Below are 16,977 nucleotides of genomic sequence, written 5' to 3' on the forward strand. Positions count from 1 at the left end.
CTAGCGGAAATACGTCTGTCGTCTCTGACGAAAGTCTTTTGTAGCCGTTGAGATCCTGCACGGCATTGGTTGTGGACCTTATTATGAGTCGATTCATATTAGCGGGACGTACCGGTTAGCGTAATAGTGGCTTTTTCATCAAACACGGTGGCGACATCTTCCATGCCTAATACATAATCTTAACCGCCTCATACTACTGAATTGTTTTGTTGTATGCTGTTCCCAAATTGTAGCTCATAAGGTAGATAAGCGAATAACGAAGTATAACATTGTACTTGAGACTTATAGCTTATCAGAAACTTAGATATTTTCCCATGAATTACGCAGTGTAACTGTTATGTGCCCAAAATTGCTGAGTGGCTAAATCACACAAATCCACATCACTTCCCTACCGTCATGACTACAACAAGTGCAAACTGGGGTAACTACCATGTACAACCAGTTCAATGTATTATGACTACTTCACCTCTCTCGGTAATGGTAATTTGATTGCGACATCAGATTTATAGGGAACTATCAAATTAAGAAAATATGTTGTACTATCTGTCTTGCCATAACACTATGCATCGTAGGGCAGCTGAGAAATCAGCATAAAATATTTTTAATGTTACCTGCCAATTCTTCAAGAGGAAATTAGTGTAGTGTTATTTCTGATTGCTGCAGGGTGCGGAACAAGCTGCAGAACAAAATTGGGCAGATCAAGCTGGTGCCCCTCCAGCTGCACATGATATGCCATCAGCTGCATCTGATGTGCCCTCATTTGCAACTTATGGGCCATCAGCTGCACTTGACATGCCATCAATTGAAAGTGGTGCACCCCCCGTACCACCAGATGCACCTGCCGCAGCTTCAGAATCACCTACGGCACTTTCAGCTGCAATAGCAGAGATCTTAATTACACTTAGCACATCCTCAGATGAACCTGGTGTGCCCTCAGCTGCACATGACACGCACTCAGCTGAAACTGGCATGTCCTCCGCACCAACAGGTGTGCTCTCACCTATACGTGGTGCCCCTTCACTTGCATCTGGCATGCCCTCAACAGCAGATGTCAGTTATGGCGCCGAGACAGCAGACTCCTCAATGGTAACGCATTAAAGCATTTTTGTGTTTATTATTTACTTCTTTATTTTGTTGCCTTCAGGTAACAAGGAATTAAATGCGCTAAAATTTCTTGACACAGAACGAGTTATCATGTAAATCAATGAAAAATAAACATAAAAAGACGTAAAAAATTTTGAAGCACCAAAAAACGAAAAGATTTGCAATAGTATGCAGGGTGTCCCATTCATCTTGACCACCCTAAACAAGTGTTTGTCCAGATGCAAATAACAAAATGTTTCAAGCAAATTTTCTTTAACCGTCAGGGGGACATCAATCAGCATGATTGCCTACGTTGTGGCTTTGTTTTTTGCAAACATATGAACAGCGGTATGACTTTCTTAAATGGCACCCTGTATTTTTTATTCGGTAATTCATTTCCTCTCCTAAAGACCTATTCAAAAATGTAACACAGTGTACCATTCACTGAAACACAACGTTATTAATTACACAACACAACATTGACTTTGAGCCCGGGATCACAAACTCGTCCAGTCGCTGGAGTTGTCAGAAAACAAATGAAAACCAAGTAAAAACATAACACAAAATTGACTTTGACTCTCCTGTACCATTGCCCAGGAGTAGAAAATTCAAAGGTGCTCTAAGTGGTGACCCTGGACACCGATTCACTGGTGCACTCGTTAAATGAAAGAATTATTTACTGTTTCCAGTGTTGCCTGCTGACGAGAATTACAAGCAAGCACTATACGTTCCTCCATATCCTCCGAAGCAGTTGGAATATCGCGTTAGACAACGTCTTTAATGCATCCTCAAAGGAAAAAGACCAGAGGGTTTAAATCAGGAGACCTAGCAGGGAAAGTAACTGTTCCTCCTCGACCAATCCATGTGGCAGGACGTGCACGCTAGGCGTTATGTGCTGGACATCCATTGTGTTGATGCCACATAAGCATTCTGGTTGTTAGTGGCACTTCATCCAGAAGAGGAGGAAGAATTCGTCTGAGGAACTTGGCATACGCTATGCAGTTTAGACAACCATTGATGAAATAAGGGCCAATAATTGTAGTGCCAAGCATCCCACACCAGATGTTAATTCTCCATTGACACTGATGTTCCACCTGTCTAAATCATCGTGGGTTGTCGCTGGACCAATAACGCATATTCCTTGTATTTACCTGTCCTTTCTATGAGAATGAACATTCATCGGTAAATAGAACATTGGAGAAGTAGTTCGGGTTGGTGAGGATTTTCTGCTGTGCCCACTGGCAGAACTGTACACGATTCTGGAAATCATTCCCATGCAATTCTTGACGTAGGTGTACATGGTAAAGATGGAACCGGTGACGTGGAAGAATACAATGTACACTGGTTTTAGGAATGCCAATCTCGTGATCAAGCTGTCGAGTGCTCACATGTGGATTCATAGCAACGGAAGCAAAGTTGGTTGGTTGGTTTGTGGGATTGAAGGGACCAGACTACTTGAGCCATCGGTCCCTTTTTCCACGAACCTGAAATACCCACAAAGAATAAGAACAAACAATGGAGATGACAAGAGACGACACAGGCCAAGAAAGACGCAGACAGACACCAGACAAAAGAAATGAAAATCACACCGAGTGTGACAGTGATTGGCCGACCATAGAAACAAAAATGGAAAAGCCAACCACCACTAAACGCACTAAAAACCCTAGTCTAAAATCGTAGGCTAAAGGCCAGACTCAACACAAAAAAAGGAGAAACACTTAGACCAAGCGATAAAAACCCTCCCTGCAAGGAATAAAACTCAAAACTAAATCTGCCATTGCAACGTCATCTGATAAAAGTGCAGGAAGCATATCAGGCAGCGCAAACGTCTGCGTGAGCACAGTTAAAAGCGGGCAGTCCAACAAGATGTGGACCACCGTCAAAGCTGACCCACAGCGACATAAAGGTGGGACCCCGCAGCGCAATAAATAGCTGTGTCTTATCCAGGTGTGGTCAATGCGCAGCCAGCAGAGAACAATGGAGTCCTTGCGAGAGACTCGCAAGGAGGAGCGCCACACACCGGTGGCCTCCTTGATGCCCCAAAGTTTGTTGGGTGAAGGAAGGGTGAGCCACTCTTCTGCCGCAAAACTGACCTGAGGTCATTCTCTGAAAGGCCAATCTCCAAGGCTGGTGCACCGACAGCCTGTTTGGCTAGAGTGTCAACACGTTAATTTCCCGGGTGCCGACATGACCCGGGGTCCACACAAAGACCACAGAGCGGCCACAACAGGCAAGAGTATGGAGGAACTCCTGGATAGCCATCACCAGATGAGAGTGAGGGAAACACTGGTCGATGGCTCGTAAACTGCTCAGGGAGTCACTACAGATAACGAAGGACTGACCTGCACAGGTGCGGATATACTCTAGGGCGCGAGAGATGGCGACCAGCTCGGCACTGAAAACACTGCAGCCAGCCGGCAAGAAGTATTGTTCATAGTGATCCCCTAGAGCAAGAGCATAACCGACACGATCAGCAACCATCGAACCGTCTGTATAGACATCAGGGCCTTGAAACGCGGCAAGAATTGAAAGAAAGCGGCGGCAGAGGGCCTCAGGAGGGACTATGTCCTTCGGGGCCCTGTGCCAAATCGAGCTGAAGGCATGGGCGGGGCACACACCACGGGGGTATACGCATAGGGGCCCGGAAAAGAGGTGGAAGGGGGAAAACCTCAAGCCCAGAGAGGAGAGCTCTGACACAAACCGTGACTGTACATCTTGTCCAGGGCTGCCGTTCCACAAGATGGACGACCGACTGAGGGAACAGGAGACGATAATTGGGAAGCCTGGGCAAGCTACAAACATGTGTAGCATAAGTGGCCAGTAATCGTTGGCGCCAGAACTGCAATGGAGGGACACCTGCTTCCATAAGTATGCTGTTGACAGGGCTTGTCCGGAAAGCTCCAGTGGCGAGTCAGATCCCGTTGTGAAGGATGGGGTCAAAGCAACTGCAATACGGAAGGCGCTGCCGAACCATAAGCCAGGCTCCCATAATATAGACGGGACTAAATTAACACCTGGTACAGCCGTAGAAGGGTAGACCGAGCGGCACCCCAGCTGGTGTGACTCATCGTATACCTTTGGCATGTCAGAAAAGACGGCGACCAGATACTGATGGCGGGCAAAGGCCGTACGGATGGCAGACTCCAGGCACACCAGATTATCGGCGGCAGAGGGGCCCTTACTGAACCCACACTGAGACAGACCCAGGTAGGCCCCGAGACTCAAGTAGCCAACTCAACCTCCGGCTCATCATGCATTCGAGCATCTTGCAAAGAACGTTGGTGAGGCTAATGGGGCGGTAGCTGCCCACTTCCAGTGGGTTCTTCCCAGGTTTCAACACGGGGATTACAATGCTTTCCCGCCATTGCAACGGGAACTCACCCTCAACCAAGACACGGTTGAAAACGTCTAGGAGGCGTCGCTGGCAGTCCACCAAGAGGTGTTTGAGCATCTGACAGTGGATGCCATCAGGCCCGGGAGCTGTAACAGGGCACGTGGCTAGGGCACTTTGGAATTCCCACTCACTGAACGGAAAACTGTATGATTCAGGGTGGCGCATGTGAAATGAAAGGCCCTGACGTTCCAACCGCTCATTCAGGGAGCGGAAGGCCAGTGGGTAATTCGTAGAATCGGAACTCTGAGCAAAATGCTCCGGTAAGCAGTTTGCAACTGTGTCGAAGTCAGTACAGACTGCTCCATTCAGTGAAAGTGCAGGTACGTTGACGGGGGTCTGATAGCAATAGAGTCGCCTAATCTTGGCCCAAACCTGCTGTGGTGAGGTACGGAGGCCAATGATGGAGACATACCTTTCCCAGCACACATGCTTGCATTGGCGTATGAGACGGCGGCCTCGCACACAGAGCCATTTAAAGGCAATGAAGTGTGCCAATGAGTGATGTCGCTTGTGACACTGGAGTGTCCGCCAGTGATCTCTAATCGCCTCAGCGATCTCGGGCGACCACCAAGGCACTGTCCTCTACCGAGTGGACTCAGAAAAACAGGGAATGGCAGATTCTGCAGCAGTAACGATGCCAGTGGTTACCGAGTGAACCACCACATCAATGGCGTCATTGGAAAGAAGCTCAATAGTGGCAATGGAGGTGAACAAGTATGTGTTGTGGGGCGTACGTTTTGGATAATGAATATTATAGGCTTATTCACAGAAACAGAGGGTGATTGCGGTAACAATCCGAATAAATCGTAATTACATTATTACTCCGTAACGAGTCGCCGGGGACTGAGCCGCTTACACCAAAATACTCAGAGGGTATCCCTGAACAACTCCTCGTGGCTTTAAGGTTCTGTCTTTTCTTTTCAATTGACGCTTTCTGAGGGTTTATCTCTAGCAGTGTGGAATGGTGATATTACACGAGCGGATGCATTAATTGTGCTGTGGTCTTGCGATGCTGCAGTAATTTGTCGCTGAATGTCTGCCGCACTGAACAAATTTGGGAACAGGAATTGGCAGTGTAAAACTTTTCCCCTGCCGTGGACTGGTATTTATAGCAGTATCGTCAGTCTCGGTCGAAGATGACTGCGCACTATTAGTTTTCGAAAACCTAAGCTGCTTGTAACTTAAACTCGCCCGCGAAGCACTGGGTTGCTCGAAACACAATCTTACAGTCTGAAGCTTGACCTTTCCCTGCCTGCAACCCATCCGTAGAAGTTAAGGCATTGGCATAGTAAGTAATGGCCTGGAAATCTCCTAGTAGTATTTATTCTGTAATTTCAGTGCCGGAAATTTCACCCCTTCCAAACATCGTTATTTTTACAGCCAACAGGAGATCGTACATTTAGTTATTCAGTTATCTTGAAGGTTACACGTTGTTCCGTATCTATGCAAATCGATTATGGATGTAGTATAGAGGTCTACAGTTATCACTCTTTCACAGACTTCTTCACACACCTCGAAATTCCAATTCACAAAGCACCAAACTTTGAACAAGTTATTTTAATCAGTGTTTTTTATTTCAGGGTGAGGTGCAGTCAAAAGACTCAAACACCGAGGAGCAAGATGTTGAGACACCAGAAACAGTTGCCCCTCCACCTCAGAAGAGATCAAAGAAAAAGGTATTAATAAAATGCTCAAATGTTTCTAATGCCATACTTTGAGCAATTTATGTTAACAATGTAGTAGCTTTCTTTTAGGGAAAGATGAGGCACTCTGGTGGGTCACTGTGAAATCACTCAAATCCCATAACAATTATTTCCAAATTCGCGCTCCCTCAGAATTAGACACCTCCAAATTCAAACGTTGCAACCATTATACTGTGAACAACTTATTTTGATGAATTTTTTGGTTTTCTTTCAGGATAAAGTAAAGTCAAAAGGCTCTAAAATGGAGGGGCAAGAAGCTGTGCAGCCAAAAACAGCTGGCGCTGCACCTGGCCACACATTACCGGAAGAGGTACTGAAACGCTCACCATCTAAGTCAAATGTTTACTTTAATCGAAGCAGACATTATCTTTTAGGGAAAGGTGGGGCAGATTGTTGGGTCTTTGTAACATCACAGACATTCCACAACATTAATTCCAATTTCTGCGCTTCCTCAGAATTAGACACATCCCAATTCAAATGCTGCAATCCCTGTATTTCGTGAATAGCTTATTTTAATGAATATTTTCGATTTATTTTAGGGTAAAGAGCAGTCAGAAGCCTCAGGGAAAGTGGAACAAGTTCTTGAGACGCAGAAAACCTCTACCTCTGTACCTGGGAAAAGCTCCAAAAAGAAGGTATTAAAAGGCTCACCTCCCAAAACAAATGTTTCTAATATCACATTTTGAGAGACTTACTTTAACAGTGTAGTGGTTTTCTTTTAGGAGAAAAAGGGAAAGTCTGGTGGCAAGGCAGGAAAGAAAGCTGTCGAACCACAACAAACAACTGACAGTCCACCTACAAAGAAGGCAACGAAAAAGGTATGGAAATGCTCACTTCGACAGTCAAAGGTTTCTAACACCACACTTCGGGTAATATATTTTAACTAATGTAATTGTTTTATTTTAGCGCAAGACGGCTCTGTCTGGAGGGAAAACAACACCGAAAAATGTCGGACCACCAGAAACAAGTGCCACGGTACTGGAAAAGGCCTCAGTGAGAAAACAGTCGAAACGTTCTGCTTCTGCTGGTGAACGCTATTTGCAGACGCCAGTGACATTTTCAGGCGCTGACGCACCTGCAGCAGCACTGAAGGTCAGAAGGGAGTATTAACTTACGTATAAATAGTGAGCTGTATTGCACGTATAATACATCTTAGCTCAAATGAAGACTTCTTGTATCGCCAATACTGAGAGAGGTTGCATCATTTGTCATACTACAATGAACTATTGTACTGTTATCTCCCGAATGAGATTGCAGGGTGCCAAACTGCCTATTGGCTTCTGTCTCGGGTTCTTCGGCCGACGTTCATATAATGATTTTTCTGACGTTTCGCCAGCACGAGTGGCTGGAATTGTCAAAGCATCACCCTCCATTGCCGGTGGTGAACTGGAGCCGACATGAAATGGCTGGGTCTATACCCATGGTGTATTTGAAGAACCAGCGTCCTTGAAAACGCTCTGTCTTACGAGGTGCTCCTTGATGGTGCGGATTCAGGGTTATATATGGTATTGGCTAGGGGTCGGTTTTCCCCTGGGTAGATGATGTTAGTGGAAACCGAGCTCGCGGGCGCAGACTATATGTACCTGGCGCGCCAACGTCCGAGGGCTTCTCTGCGGTCATTTCTTTTTTTGAGCAGGACGAATATGTGAGCCGCAACACCTCAAACGAGAAATGCAACACCTGGAAACTGTCCTGAGGAGCAATGGGTACTCCACAAATTATATTAGAAGTGTAACAGAGTCAAACACTCAGCGAAGTAAGGAACCAGAAAAAGAAATGTCGGGTACGGCCTTTCTGCCATACATTCCCAGAATGACGGACAGAATCGGCCGTATATTGCGCAAACATGGCGTAAAGACGATTTTCAAACCGACAAGGAAGATCAAAGAGTGTCTTAGATCGGCGAAGGAGAAAAGAGACCCACTTGCAATGTCCGGAATATACCGTATACCATGCACATGCGGAAAAGTTTATGTCGGAATGACTGGACGATCAATGAACACCAGGATCAAAGAGCATACGCGACATTGCAGGTTGGGGCAGGTGGAGTAATCGGCCGTGGCAGAGCACGCACTGAATGAGACCGACCACGTAATAAAATTCGCCGACACGGAAGTTCTGGCTGTAGAGAAGCACTATCACACGCGCTTGTTCAGAGAAGCTGTAGAAATACAAAAACACGCGAACAGTTTGAACAAGAAAGAGGAAAGCCTTAAGGTAAACGGATCCTGGCTTCCCGTACTGCAGCGAACGACCGTCGCAGGTAGCAAGAGGAGAACCGCACCGGAAATGACCGCAGAGAAGCCCTCGGACGTTGGCGCGCCAGGTACATATAGTCTGCGTCCGCGAGCTCGGCTCCAGTTCACCACCGGCAATGGAGGGTGAAGCTTTTACAATGCCAGCCACTCGTGCTGGCGAAACGTCAGAAAAATCATTATATGAACGTCGGCCGAAGAACCCGAGACAGAAGCCAATAGGCAGTTTGTCAACAAGTGGCCACGAAAGCCTTAACAATTTTGTATTCCCGGGTGCGTTTTCCAACAAGATAACGCTCGCCCACATACCGCTATTATGACCCAACATGCTCTACGGAGTGTAGACATGTTGCCTTGGCCTGCCCGATCATCAGATCTGTCCCAAATCGATCACATGTGAGACATCGTTGGACAACTCCAGCATCATCCACCAGCAGCATTAACCGTCCCTGTACTGACCGACCAAGTGCGACAGGCATGGAACTGCATTCCAAACTGACATCCGGCGCCTGTACAACACAACGCACGCACATTTATATGCTTGCATTCAACATTCTAGCGGTTACACCGGTTATTGTCGGACCAGCATTTCACATTTGCAATAAGTTATCTCGCACTTACATTAACCCGTGATCCTGCAGTTTTAATCACTTAAATGAGTTACGTAGACAAATGTATTCCCGAAATTTCGTTACTGTACATTAATTATTTTTTGATGTTGCTATTTTTTTCATCAGTGTGTTTTCATGAATTACTGGGCAAAATTTGCCACTTTCTTACATTCAACCCACTTTAAGTATTCAACACCGGAAAAATCGACAGCAGCGATAAAGGTATGAACATTACTAAGCTTGGTTATTAAATCAGGAGAAATATTAGGCAAAAGTAACCGTTTGCCTGCACATAGTCCTCGATGTATCTTTTAGAAATGAGATGTTTAATTCTTGTAAGTGGAAATACTGGTAGTTCTCGCGCTTATGCTACAGCAATGGAGGTGAGATGTGGGTATTAATTAAGATATGAGTAGAGATCTGTATTTTGCGCATTACAGATGTTTTCTCGGATGATTACTTAGGAACGACTGCGACACTATAGTACAGAAAATAACCGAAAGAAGTACGGAATGGGATTTACAGGAATGGCATTTTTATTCAGAGACAATGCTTACACTGAGGTCACCACAATTCATGATGATCTCCTGGGCATTACTAAAGACTGGACATGGTTCTTAATGGGATGTGTGATCACCATAGACGACAATGCATCCTCTGCAACGCGCTCCTATGCTGGCCAGAGGGTTGGTACGGAGTTCTTCCATTCCTCGACAATGCTGGACGCACCCACAAATGGCGAGAGTGGAAACAGCTAATGCAAGTCGAACATGATCGTTTTGATCGTCCAGGTGTTATGGTGTCGGGAGACAATGTTGCTGGGGCGTACTGACCTCCAAATCTTTGAACATGGTATACTCGCGTTATTGTGACAGTACACTCCTTCCCCATACTCCTCTCTTCAGGGGTACATTAGGCACTGACTTCATTTTATGGATGACAATGCGCGACCGCTACGAACAGCGCAGGTGGAAGAGCCCGTGAAACGAGAGGAAATTTGGCGAATTTGAATAGGGTCTGCCTGTCGCCCCGACTTAAATCCCGTTAAGCACCTGTGGGATGCGGTAGGGAGCCGTACTGCATCACGTCCACTTGCACCGTTGTCAACTGCGCTGGTGGAGGAATGGAATTCTCCACCACAAGAACTTCTTGCAAACTTTGAGGCCGGACTGGGAGCACGACGCAGAACGTGCACTGCTGTCCGTAGTAATCACACGCCTTACTGAAAACCATCTTCTGCCTTTTGTAATGTCCAGGGACCATTGTAAATCATGGTAACTTAAGTGTAATTATTGCCTTAGAGTAAAAGTGTCATTTCTGTTGGTCTCATTACGTATTCCTTTCAGCAACCTTCTGTACTATACTATACTACACTGTACTGTACTATGCTATACTGTTGTAGTTCTTTCTATGCATGGTCGGAGTTTCGCCGATCCGTAGTACTTGGTAGTGACGCCTTAAGCAAAAGTTACTTTCGTCCTTAAGTTTTGGACACCAATATAGTTCTTCTCATTACTGCAATGTAGAAGATGATCCAAGTACATCAACTTCTCAAACACTTTTTTTTGTTATACCAGCGATGTTTTACATGCTACTACTTTATACAGATGTTTGAGCAAAGACCTAAATATTTCAGTAGTTATAGTGTGCATAATGACCACGAGCAACAACTTTCACAGTAAAATATCACTGTTGACAGTGACGTCTTGCCAACATCGGTTGGGTATTGCTGTCTACGTCTACTCTACAGCACCTGATTGAAATTTAGTCCAAACATTACCTGAAGTGATACAGAGACATACAGTAAAGTGTACAGCAATAAAAAGGCAGTACAAGTTCAAATCTTAACGTTTTTACGTGCTAAGGAGAGAGCCCCTCGACAGGGTGTTTACCAATACCTATTACAAGCTTCCAGGAGGGTACAGAGGTACTTAGTACATAAAGTTTTGGTAAGGAACCTATAGTGTACCGTTTGGATATAAAGTAAGTTTTGAGATCAGATCACTTTCAAACATCCCGCCTCAAGATAGATAATGGAGAGGATAGGCCCTGGCCTGTATGCTCAACAGGAGCACATGGCATGGCCAATGGTCCGAGAGTCCGTGGAGCACCACATTCCACCCTCCTTGATGCGAACATATCAGTTTCTCACAGCTGCTCTTGCAAACGGACGAAAATTAAATGCATATCATAATTACAACAAGGACTAACGACGGTGCCGACTTCGTAGATCGTGCGTATACAACGAAGTGGAAGATTTTAATGTGATTCAATTTTCAAAATTATTTCGAATCCAAACGATACATTGCTAGACATGGTTTCCTTGTCAAAATTTTATCTGCTAAGTCCCTTGTACAGACCTTAGAGGCCTGTAATAGGAGCTGTGAAACACCTTGTATATCGTGTATGGTTTTGGAATGTCTCTGAAGGATAGCATTCCATACAGCTTCTATCCAGGTGCAAAGTTGATCTATACTGGTTTTTGAGTGGGATTCTTGAACAAGTCGTCTATTGACCAAAATCTTTGAAATTTTGGCTGTTCGAGGTTTCAACAGCATGGGCAAGCCATGGTATGAAATCTTCATGTCACATATGCAAGACGACTTTAATATCCATTGCACTAGTGAACCAATCGCATCCTGTATCTGTGAAAGCTTTAGGACTAGATTTACGGAAGGGCACACTTAATGTAGCACAGCTTCCCTAATACAGAGGTTGTTCTTTGAAATATCCCTAATTCGGAGCAGCCGGGATGGTTCATGCTACTGTCACCTTGTACTAACAAGACAAACTTTCACTTAGCATGATGCTGATGAGCTCAAGACTTACCGAAGAAGGAAAGGAAAACTTCACTCTCTTTGCTTGCGTTTCTCTGTCGTGCTATGACGCCACTTGATGGATGGATGGATGGATGGATGGATGGGTGGATGATAGGGTTGTGAGGTACCAGACTACTATGTATTATGGTTAATGATGCCTCCATACTGGATCTGTCAGAGACGTGGGCGAAAGCCTTTCAGTTTTAAGACACAAAGAAAGATCGGTAAGAGAAAGCTGGCATAGGGTAGCGATAAGAAGTGTTAAGAATACATATTAAAAGAGTCATGGGGTAAATGAGAATAGGGTAGGGTAGGCATCAGCTAAGAATGATTCCAGGCCCACTGTCGTTTGTCATGGGATAATATTAAAAATGAGTTGGGATGTTATGGGTTGAAACAGCCCTCTATATGGGGGGGGGGGGGGCAGCTGTAGGTCTCCTGGGGCTAAAAATCCGTAGGTAGGTGACCATCCTCCCGTCCAGCATCCATTCAACCCTAACAATGAACCTTTCAGATAAAAGTACACACCCATAGTGACAGATAAAATTTAAAACCTGATTCGCCACCTGGACATTATCAGCTACGATTTCTGGGAGTGACTCAGCTGGCTGCAAAGCTCGCCATGTATCAGGTAAGGAGGGGCACTCCCAACAGGATATGGATGACTGTAAGGAGAGTGCCCCTACTACAATGGTGTGGGGCGTCTTGTTGCTGGTGGCTGTTACTGGAGAATGAGGTTGTGTTGATTTGGGTAGTGGGACCTGGAGGGGCAACCCTCTGCTAGGGAGATGTAGCTGGGTAGAGGTATTTGTTATAAGAGTAGACACGGCCAAGTTTCCCAGAGCAGATGTAGATGTAAGAGGAATGAACTAATGTGGGACAGGAAATATTCCTCATGGTAGATGATGGGTCAGTTACGTTTTGGGAGTATCTTGCTCTCATCTGGACAGGGATACAGCGACTGTACTTGTTTCTGGCTTTGTAGTATGTTAAACGATCAAAGATCTTGAAATCTTGAATCTTACATTCCCTTCTTTCCATGTGGCAAGTTGGTGATGAGAGGGAGTGATCCTCCCTACAACTGGTGCAGTAAAGGGGTATCCTCAGGTAGTTGTTGTCCGCAGTCTCCCTCATGTTGGATGGTTTTAAATTATACCATCAGAACATATACTTCACTTTATCCAGTATTAAGTCACCTCAAAACCCAAAATAAACGCTCCAGTGCCAACTTTGTTATCTCTAGGCTCTCATGGGACACAAAGGATAAAATTCGACACCACTTCATCCAAATTACTACACAATAACTCAACTGTTTATAGTATAAGCTCCCTGTGGAGGATTATATCTTTGACCATATTTAGGGTCCTGCGAGGGGTAACTGTTGCACGGATGTCGCCAAGTTCGTCAAAGTATAACAATGCCCTTGACTGTCCAGTGGAGGTTGTTATAATTAGTACGATCTGTTCCATAATTTGGCCAGCCGCAGTGGCCGAGCGGTTTTAGGCGCCTACGACCGAAACCACACGCCTGCTACAGTCACAGGTTCGAATCTTGCCTCGGGCGTGGATGTATGTGATATCCTTAGGTTAGTTAGGTTTAAGTAGTTCTAAGTTCTAGGGGACTGATGATCTCAGATGTTAAGTCCCATAGTGCTCAGAGCCATTTTTTTCCATAATTTGTTTACTGAGGTGACTTCTCCATACTTGTCTTAGATTTCCTCCACAAAAAATAATGGCTTGCTATTTGTAACAGATTCACCATTACTCCTGGTACAGATGAGAAATTGAGGCACAGATCTCTACTTGTTCAACAGGTCAGTTTTCATCTCCATTCATATGCAATGAGGGAAACATATTGGGTTATATACACCTGCATTAAAGTGAGTCGATCGCTTTGATACCATACTGTCTCCAGTATGGTTCGGCTTGACTCTCTTGCAGTTAGGGTGCCATGGTGCCACTTACTCCAACTAGGGGCTCTACCCACGGGCACCACACCACCTATGCAACTGTCCCTTTGAGTGGAGGTTGTTGCTGTGGAAGTTGTTGCCTAGAGTTTGTGCTCCATATAAGATAAACAAATATTTCTGGGTATTCATAGTTAGAGACTGCACCAACAGTGCATTACATTTCCTCCACAAAAAAATAATGGCTTGCTATCTGTAACAGATTCACCATTACTCCTGGTACAGATGAGAAATTGAGGCACAGACATCTCCACTTGTTCAACAGGTCAGGGGACTACCATCATTCACATACCTGACTATCTCCCACATGGACTGGCATCATACTGCTGTGCTGTAAGGGTGTGGTAGATGATAGCCAAAGATGTCCTGCTATGAAATGAAATGGCACCACAGACCATCGCTCTTGGCTGTCAGCCTAGACAGAGGGTGACAGTCAGGTTGGTATCCCACTGTTGTCCGATGAGTCTTCGGACATGTCTTTGCTCATCAACGGAGCTCAATTCAAAGCAGGACTCATCAATGGAGACAATTCCACTCCAATCAATGATATTCTAGGCCAAATGTGCCTGACACAATTGTAAATGGGCTAGTTGGTATAAAGAGGTCAATGTCAGTCTTCACAAGGGGCACCGTGAGCTCATCCCCCTTTCTGTGAGCCGCCTATTAATGGTCCTTGTCGTCACTGGTGTTCCAGTTGGACATCGTATCAGTGATAATTATGAATCTGGGGCTCTGGGTGTCTCTCTGGCAATTGCTCTGTCCTCACGTTCTGTCACCTCTCTAGGTCGACCACATCATTCTTGATGATGTGTTCACCAATTATTTACCCGTCCCTGCCAATATTGTTGAATAGTGGTATCAATTCTATTCAAATGTCGAGCGATTTCCTGATTACTCCAACTGGCTTCTTTGATCCCAACTACATGTCCTCTCTCAAACGCTGACAACTGCATATATTGTTCACACGCCCATCTGCGAGGCCCACTTACTGTACAGCTGAGGGTAACGATGATTTTTAAAAGAATCAGTCGAAACATGGTTCTTTATTGCCCATTAGGCAACGAAGTTGGTGGTGTCACACTGAACATTTACTCTAAAGTAGTGAAGCCACTGATTCGAATTACAGTGTTTGTTTATACTCTACCGTTATGTGAACAAAAGTTCTACAAAGAACAGTATCCTGGTGTTTCATTTAGCTTAATGACTGCACAGAAAGTGTATATTGCTGATGAAACTATTTCACATTTCCACATATAGGTCGCTTATGTCAAAACATTCCAAATTTCATCCTCTATAATCTCCCAAATTTTTAAATCATCATTCTCGCTTTCTTTATCTTCTTACCTCACAAAAACTTCCCCATCCTTTCACTTTGGGCTTGTCTTTTTTCTAGCGTCCATGCGTTTTTAACTTTAAAATTCCCTCTTGTTGGGTTATTTGGTATGAAGTTTACTGTACTGAATTTCTGCCTGTATATATTCGCCAGTGGGTCAATACACTGATTTATATACGGTAGCTTCTGGTGTCTATAAGCCAACGTATTTTGGATTCTTGGGTTCCATTGATGATGTGGAAGATTTTTTTGGTGAAGCGACAGTTGGTCATTTGTGCTCTATGACCACAGAATTTCATACATCTTTCCCGTGCAAGTGAGGTGAACCGCTCATTCAGTGAATACAGTTCTTGTGAGCCTTTGCACATAGATATATCAACTTGAATTTTGGGTCCAAATATTTTTCTCAGAATGTGTCTTAATTTTCTCGATGTATATGACGTTGGTAGTTGATGATGGTGTCTCCATAGCTTAGAGTGCTTCTGTAAGAACAACTGTGTGATAGTGACAAAGTTTGGCTTTAAGAAACAGAGATTTCTTTTGCACATATTCCAGGCAGTTGTGTAGGCTTTACACAATGTTTCTGCACGTGTTTTGTTAACTACTTCTTTGTTGCTAGTGTTTCCAATAATTTCGCCTAGATGCTTGAAGTGTGTAACTTGTGTGATATTGCCATATTTTGTTGCAAGTTATGTCAAGTTCAGGCTCTCGGAGTCTATGTATTGTGTTTTACCAGAAATTTGGAATCAGTCTGGTCTTTGGTGGAGACAATTCCACAGAGGTGTCTGAGTCTCTGTGGAGGAACTGCAGGCCGTCCTTCCTCAAGAGCCGAAATCAGAGTGGGTAGGGACGTTTGACGCTGAGGTCTGTAGCAAAGTCGACGTTCTGAGTAATCATCCAAAAGGTGTTCTGTTGGGATTAGGTCATGACTCTGGGCAGAACTGTTCTCTCAGGAATGTTATTATCCACAAACTGTTGCCTCACAGATGCTGTTTTACGACACGGTACTTTGTCATGTTGATACAATCATTGTCTCTGAACCTCCTCCTCCACTATTCTTAGTTACACCACTATAATATGTATTCAAATACCTCGGCATTCAGTGTTTTCTTACGCACAATTAGTAGTTTGTATAGCCCAACCTTCAACATTTTAGTGTCAGCATAAACACAACCAGTTGGTTCATGTAAATTGAACTCATTAGAAATGTTAGTCCCACATCACATCAATGTTAGCAATTTGATATTGTAGAAATAAGTATTCTTGTGGGATCATGACTATTTCTAATTGAAGGAGATTGTCCGAAATTTAGCTAATTTTGCACCTTTATCTATCTATCAATACACAGTTTAATTATGGCAAATTTTGGAGTGTGTGGCAGTAGCAGTCTTACTTTGTTACGTCTAATAAATCTTTTATTTTCTTTATTGGCCTACCCTTCCTTTCCTTCCCAAAATTTTCCTTCCAATACATTCGTTAAAAACTTATTGTATCTCTAAAATACACAGAATGTTTCATTTTCCTTCTTTGAATGAGGTTCGCTACTCACTGATTTCTTTCCGAACAACTTCATTGGATTTTCCTTCTGTCCAGTTGATCTTCATTAGTCTTCTCCAAAGACACATTTTCATCCCTACTAAACGATTCCTGTCTCTCAACAGTCTCCAGTTTTCACAGTCATGGATGACGACACTCCAGGTAGAACAAGGTTTGTTCCTCTCGTTGCTATACTAACGACATGTTCACTAATGGCTGTCATCCTTCACTGAAAGTAATTGCAGTTATTTTTCTGGGTGCTATTGCCTTGTAGGTT

The 16,977-nt window shown here is 44.3% G+C and overlaps 2 protein-coding genes across 3 annotated transcripts in view; one reads left to right on the forward strand and one right to left on the reverse strand.

The window, feature by feature from the left end:
* The window catches only part of LOC124554929 (polyhomeotic-proximal chromatin protein), a 313,908-nt gene that overhangs the window by 247,564 nt on the left and 49,367 nt on the right, over positions 1-16,977 (reverse strand). The gene's annotated exons all lie outside the window — the stretch shown is intronic.
* Positions 1-16,977, forward strand: part of LOC124555867 (mucin-19-like) — a 166,151-nt gene that overhangs the window by 112,305 nt on the left and 36,869 nt on the right. Inside the window, exons 13-18 of the mRNA XM_047129930.1 lie at positions 664-1,086; positions 6,058-6,153; positions 6,395-6,490; positions 6,720-6,815; positions 6,903-6,998; positions 7,087-7,272. Coding sequence (XP_046985886.1) covers positions 664-1,086; positions 6,058-6,153; positions 6,395-6,490; positions 6,720-6,815; positions 6,903-6,998; positions 7,087-7,272 — 993 coding nt within the window. The remainder of the gene's footprint in view (positions 1-663; positions 1,087-6,057; positions 6,154-6,394; positions 6,491-6,719; positions 6,816-6,902; positions 6,999-7,086; positions 7,273-16,977) is intronic.

Source organism: Schistocerca americana, chromosome X, assembly GCF_021461395.2.
Source record: "Schistocerca americana isolate TAMUIC-IGC-003095 chromosome X, iqSchAmer2.1, whole genome shotgun sequence".
NCBI classification, from domain to species: Eukaryota; Metazoa; Arthropoda; class Insecta; order Orthoptera; family Acrididae; genus Schistocerca; species Schistocerca americana.